At 44.1% G+C, this 7200-nt stretch overlaps 2 protein-coding genes across 2 annotated transcripts; both read left to right on the forward strand.

Annotated features, from left to right (window-relative positions):
* Positions 1-581: 581 nt before the first annotated feature.
* On the forward strand, positions 582-2231 carry LOC306981071 (E3 ubiquitin-protein ligase TRIM21-like; the record flags this gene model as incomplete). Its single annotated transcript, XM_079580619.1, has 1 exon — positions 582-2231. One exon carries the CDS (start codon positions 582-584, stop codon positions 2229-2231), a length of 1650 nt encoding a protein of 549 aa, XP_079436745.1.
* Positions 2232-3347: 1116 nt separating this feature from the next.
* On the forward strand, positions 3348-5711 carry LOC306981072 (uncharacterized protein; the record flags this gene model as incomplete). The annotated part of the gene is made up of 3 exons (XM_079580620.1): positions 3348-3642; positions 5417-5517; positions 5589-5711. The coding sequence occupies 3 exons, from the start codon at positions 3348-3350 to the stop codon at positions 5709-5711; spliced, it is 519 nt and encodes a 172-aa protein (XP_079436746.1).
* Positions 5712-7200: the final 1489 nt, after the last annotated feature.

Consider the following 7200-nt stretch of genomic DNA (forward strand, 5'->3'; position numbering starts at 1 on the left):
GTACTTTTACTGGAGGAATACTTGACCAATAGTACTTTTACTGAAGGAATACTTGACCAATAGTACTTTTACTGGAGTAATACTTGACCAATAGTACTTTTACTGGAGGAATACTTGACCAATAGTACTTTTACTGGAGTAATACTTGACCAATCGTACTTTTACTGGAGGAATACTTGACCAATAGTACTTTTACTGGAGGAATACTTGACCAATAGTACTTTTACTGGAGGAATACTTGACCAATAGTACTTTTACTGGAGGAATACTTGACCAATAGTACTTTTACTGGAGGAATACTTAACCAATAGTACTTTTACTGCAGTAATACTTGATCAATAGTACTTTTACTGGAGGAATAAAGAGTTTGAAATGTTCCAGTGTTAGAGGTTCTTTAGGCTGAAGGAGACAGGAGTTGAACTGAAGACTGTGAGAAACTGTGCAGTGAAAGGAAGGACAGACTGAGGAGCAGCTTTAGGACCATGTTAAAGGAGATGATTACACACACAACATGATTGAACACTGGAAACATTGCAATATTCACATCGTTTTGATATTTATGTCCCAAATGTGTTTCAGAAATGGCCTCTCGGAGCCCGAGCCGCTCTGAGGAGCAGTTCCTGTGCTCCATCTGTCTGGAGGTGTTCTCTGAGCCCGTCTCCACTCCATGTGGACACAACTTCTGCAAACGCTGCATCTCTCACACCTGGGACTCCATTGAGAGCTGCTTCTGCCCCCTGTGTAAAGAGGTCTTCTCCACCAGACCACAGCTCAAGACCAACACCTTACTCTCTGAGATGGTCTCACAGCTCAAACTGGAGAAGAGGAGCAGATCTATGGAGGACATGCCCTCTTTCAGTGAAGTCCAGTGTGACGCCTGCTCTGAGCCCAAACTGAAGGCAGTGAAGTCCTGCCTGGTCTGTCTGTCCTCGTTCTGTGAGAGCCACCTCCAGCCTCATCTGAGCGCGCCCAGACTGAAGAGACACCAGCTGATGGAGCCTGTGGACGACCTGGAGGACAGGATGTGTCCCACACACGACCAGCCGCTGAAGCTCTACTGCAGCACTGATCAGAAGGCCATCTGTGTGGTATGTTCTGCTCTGGAGCACAAGAACCACGCGCTGGTTTCTCTGAAGGAGGCGTTTGAGCAGGAGAAGGTCTCTCTGCAGCAGACTGTGGCTGAGAACCAGCGTCTGGTGGAGCAGAGGAGGCTGAAGGTCCGGGAGATCAGAGCTGCCCTGGAGCTCAGTGAGAGAGAGGCTCAGAGAGAGACACAGCAGATGGTGAAGGTCTTCAGTGACATCATGGAGTCTGTGCAGAGATGTTTGGACCATCACACCAAAGTCCTGGAACAAAGTCTTTCTAAACATAAGAAGCGCGCTCAGGCCTTGATCCAACAGCTGCAGCAGGAGATGTGTGAGCTGGAGAAGAGCAGCACTGAGGCCCAGCAGCTCTCACTCTCTACAGACCCCCTCCACTTTCTACAGCGCTGCCCTGCACTGCCCCCTGCTGGCCTGAAGGACTGGAGCAGCGTGAGCTTTGAGCCGCAGACGTGTGAGGGCAGTGCGGCCCGAGCTCTGTCTGAGCTGGAGACGAGGCTCTCACAGAAGATCAAACAACTGCCTTCAACCTTAGAGCTGAGGAGAGTTCAGACGTTTGCTGTGGACGTCACTCTGGACCCAGACTCTGCTTATCCTAAACTGGATCTGTCTGAAGATCTCAAACAGGTTCATCACACTGATGTGAGGAAGGAGCTCCCAGACTCTCCTCAGAGGTTTACTAAATATATTATTGTTTTAGGAAAACAGAGTTTCTCTTCAGGCAGGTTCTACTTTGAGGTTCAGGTCAAAGGGAAAACTCAGTGGTCTTTAGGCGTCGCCCAAGAGTCCGTCAACAGGAAGGGAAAGATCGGTCTGAGCCCAAAGGACGGATTCTGGACCATTGTGTTGAGAGAAAAAGATAAATACAAAGCTTGCACTGAGGTATGGACCACCCTGTCTCCACTGAGGCCTCCTCAGAAGGTCGGGGTGTTTGTGGACTATGGAGCAGGTCTGGTCTCCTTTTATGACGTAGATTCTGCAGATCTCCTCTACTCCTTCACTGGCTGCTGCTTCAGGGAGAAACTCTTTCCTTTTATCAGTCCTGAACCCAATTCTGGAGGAACAAACGCTGCTCCTCTGATCATCTCAGCTGTGGACACAGAGTCTCCAGTTTGTGAAGGTCTTAAATGAAACACTTGTATCTGAACAGCAGCTCCAACAGTGACTCAGGCTTTGTTTGTGTGTTGGTTTGTGTCTCTGCTGCAGGACAGACAATAAGGATCTTCTTGTGTGTAAAAAGTGTGAATAAGGAAAGAGCCGGTGTTTCCTGAGTTCATATGAGACGTTAGAATAAAGGGCTCTGTACAAAGTCTTCACTTTACATTCTCTGCTTTTGCTTCACGTGTCACAGAACTCACCCTAAAGATCCTACTCTACATGTTTTAGTGCATTTGGGATTTCTTTAAATAAACTCCTTATTAATGGAATATTCTGTCAAAATGTCAATGATTGTGTTTGGGACAAAAAAGATCAATAAACTCTTGGAAAATGTTACGTCTGTTTTATTTCTCTCTTAAATCAATAGAAAGTTCGTCCAGTAAAATAAGGAAACACTTTATTCTGTGGATTAGGCCCAAACGTCAAACTGATGATAAACATGTTGTTCATTAGACAATTTCCCAATAAGGCAAGTTTATTTAACTATTTTCAAGCCAATTAAAAAAAAAATGCCAGAAAATGAACACACAAAGTGGCTCAATGGCTAAATGCTATTTTATTTATAAGTTTTTTTGTCACTTTTTTTTTTTTTTTTTTACATTTACTCGATTTTTTGGTTAATTTTTTTACGCTTTTTAGATTTTTTTTTTATGCGATTCTCACTTTTGTGGCTTTTTCATCGCTGTTTAGTCACTTACAGTTGATTACGATTTTTTTATTTTTTTTTGCGTTTTTTTTTTATGTGCTCGGTTCAAGGCTAAAAAATATATGTATTTTTTCACTTATTTATATCAATGTATTCTTCGGTTGGAACGCAATACACAATTTACATATGTTTTTTTAGTGTGAGGTTTGGACACCTTTTTTAATACAAACGTGAAATTAATAAATGCATTTAAAAAAATATTAACATTTTCGTAGAGGAACCAAAAAAGCCCAGAGTTTGCCGTTTCCAGTCGGACTGTTTTTGTGTCCGCACCACCACCGCTCCTCCGTGAACTTTCCCACACTTTCCCACTTCTTCACGGACTTTTCTGCCTCCGTCCCGCTGCTTTTCCTGCACGTTAACCGTTATTGTAGCCCGTGAACATGTCCCGGCTGCAGCGGCCGGTCTGTCGGGGACTGTCAAGGCTCGGGAGTCCGCAAATCTGTGCCAAAATACGGTTCGACGCGTCCTGTTCGCACTTTAGCGCGTCCGCCGCTAACCCGCCGCGAAGGAAAACACAAACTCCATCCACAAACCACGGCGGAGCTAATGCTAGTGCTAATGCTAATGCTAATGCTAATGCTAAAGCGACTCGGAGGTTTTACACGAAGCGCTCCGCGGCGGACGCGGTGCGGATCGGATGCGCTTCAGGATTCTGGGGCGACACGGCCACTTCAGGTAGAGAGTTCGGGAATGTGATGTCATCTCGCTAAGCATTATGGGATTAGCAGTCATTGTAAACTAATGGAGATTTTAAAAGTCAAAACACTGGAGTTATTGTTCACATTAAAACACTTGGACACCGCAGTGTAATACATGTATTTACCAGCAGTAACTCAGCAGTAACGGAGCTGTTCCACCTGTTAAACTGTTTTTAGCTAATGTTAGTCAATGGAAATGTATGCTAACAGCTGCAAAGATGGCGGATCTCCATGGTAACTGTGGAATTTCCCAAACTCTATTTACAATACTACTACTACTACTACTACTACTACTACTACTACTACTACTACTACTACTGCTACTGCCACTTCAGGTATTTACACTACTACTACTACTACTACTACTACTACTACTACTACTACTACTACTGCTACTGCCACTTCAGGTATTTACACTACTACTACTACTACTACTACTGTCACTTCAGGTATTTACACTACTACTACTACTACTACTACTACTACTACTGCCACTTCAGGTATTTACACTACTACTACTACTACAACTACTACTACTACTACTACTACTGTCACTTCAGGTATTTACACTACTACTACTACTACTACTACTACTACTGTCACTTCAGGTATTTACACTACTACTACTACTACTACTACTACTACTACTACTACTACTACTACTACTACTACTACTACTGCCACTTCAGGTATTTACACTACTACTACTACTACTACTACTACTACTACTACTACTGTCACTTCAGGTATTTACACTACTACTACTACTACTACTACTACTACTACTACTACTACTACTACTACTACTACTACTACTACTACTACTACTACTGCCACTTCAGGTATTTACACTACTACTACTACTACTACTACTACTACTACTACTACTACTGTCACTTCAGGTATTTACACTACTACTACTACTACTACTACTACTACTGCCACTTCAGGTATTTACACTACTACTACTACTACTACTACTACTACTACTACTACTGTCACTTCAGGTATTTACACTACTACTACTACTACTACTACTACTACTACTACTGCCACTTCAGGTATTTACACTACTACTACTACTACTACTACTACTACTACTACTACTACTACTGCCACTTCAGGTGTTTACACTACTACTACTACTACTACTACTACTACTACTACTACTACTGCTACTGCTACTTAAGGTATTTACAATAATACTACTACAGTACTTCTGCTACTACAGTCAGTCCTGGTGATGAATGACCCGTGAACTCTTGCCTGGCTCTGCCATACTCTTCCCTGTCCATTCCATGCAGGGAGTTAGTCTGGTCACGGAGCAATTGGAGCAGTTTGAAGGGGCGGGCCTAACGCGCACAGATTGTCAGTGAAATAAACCAATTAGCGATTAGCGGACGTGACGACAGCTGTGTCCAATTAAACAAATATGAAGTGAATATAAACTCACGCGGAGAACACGAGGCAAAATCCTTGACTACTTCATCCATGATTAGTTTTGGCTGATGTTAACGTTAATTGAACTAAAAACATAGAGGTGCAGCGAGTGACGTAACCTTCTCATTTCTCTCTGACGGTCGTGATTGGTTCGGCTCGGCCTTAGCCGCCAATCAACAACTTGTCTACCGTGCGTGGCCAGACCCACCTTCTTTCGTGCAGAAAGAAGGTGGGTCTGGTTTATCAGGCTACGTGAACTCTCCCCCTCAGCCCGACACTCACATGTTTGTGTAATAACCTCTGTGCTGCAGTTCCTCAGCTGGTCCACGGGGGGCGCCTGGACTTCCTGGTGTTCGATTACCTCAGTGAGATCACGATGTCGCTGCTGACGGCCGCCAAGGCCAAGGCTCCGGTAACGACTCGCGCCGAACAGGAACTCGTGACGAGTCAGAGGCGGGTTTAAAGTCGTCTTTGTCGTTCCAGGACTTGGGCTACGCTCCGGACTTCGTCCACTTCGCTCTGGCCCCGTTTATCAACGACATCCACCGGAAAGGTGACAAGAAAACACCAAACACTCAAACTAATGACACGGGGTTTGTCGACTAAAACGTTTCATCATGATTTTAGTCACAGTGACGTTTATGTAACTGAATTTTTTGCATCTGTATTTGACCAAACGTATTGAAAAAGAAATCAGTGTATTTGTTTTCGCTGCTTCAAACTCAGTGACGAACAGCCAATCAGATCGTGAGCTCCCAGAGGCTCCAAACGACAAACCAGAGTTAAAAACCCAGAATAAACCCAGAATAAAACTACAAAACTAAAACATCCATAATGGAAGTGTGAAGGATCACTGGAGCTGGACCTGAAGGAGCAGCGTTTTTATACAAACTTAAAGAGGGGGTATTATGCTTGTTTCAGCCCCATAGCACCAGTCTATATCACATTACAATGATGACAAACCTTCTGCTGGTCTGTAAATGCAGTAAATTAGAATAACTGCCTTGTATAAAATGTCTCTCTCAAAATGGCTGTAGTGAATGTCTTGAAATAGGCCTCTGTCTCTTTAAGAACCTCTGAGCCTTTAGACACGCCCCCTCCACACGCTGTCTGTGGCATCAGTGGGGAGGGGGTTCTGCTGAGGAGCAGTGGTTGGTTACTCGGCTCGGAGGCGTCTCCAGGAGGTGGGGGCGTTCCTAGGAGGACTCAGGCAAACCTATCCCTAAAATGGCCGCCATCAGAGTTTTTACAGATTACTCAAAGATACGTGAATGTGCCAAGGCAACACTTCAGCCATGTTTTTAATGAGGGAGTGACACAATAACATGATGGAAAGCTTGAAAAAGTCCATTTTGCATAATAAGAAGCGAGTGTTAAGAAGAAGCGAGTGTTAGCTTAGCGCTCATTCATTTCTATGTGTTAGCCTAGCACCGTCCATTGGGTTACATGGAACAGTTAGCATTGGACATTAAGCCGTATTTTTTCCTAAAAAATAGGGAGAAGCTATGTTTGTTTACTTTATTGTCCCCATAGGGAAATGTGTCCTCTGCACTTAACCCATCCTTCGATGCCGCTGGGGCAACCCGTAAGGAGCAGTGGGCGACGGCAGTGCCGCGCCCGGGGACCCATCTCCATGATGTGGAGCCAGGCTGATGGTCAGAATCACCTGGCTGGAGGATTCACCTATTGCGCATGTTTTTAGTGTTAGGGGAAACTTACGCAGACACATGCAAACTCCACACAGAAAGGCCCCGCCCAGGTGGGAATGAACCCAGACCTTCTAGCTGTGAAGCGGAGGCGCTAACCACTGCGCTACCATGCCGCTATGGGAAAAACTCTAAGGATTTTGACTGTAAATAAATAAATAAATCTTTCAATTTTGTTAAGATCTTTAGGAGAAAACATGTCTTAATGTCCAATGCTAACTGTTCCATGTAAACCAATGGACGGCGCTAGGGCTGTCACGGTATGAACATTTTACCTCACAGTTATTGTGACCAAAATTATCACGTTTTTTGGTGTTACCGCGGTATTTTATTTCATGTGTGTTAATCAATTCAGAAAGTATTGATAGTCCTGCACAAACTGAAATAGT

The sequence above is a fragment of the Gobius niger genome, assembly GCF_951799975.1.
Source record: "Gobius niger genome assembly, chromosome: 21".
NCBI lineage: Eukaryota > Metazoa > Chordata > Actinopteri > Gobiiformes > Gobiidae > Gobius > Gobius niger.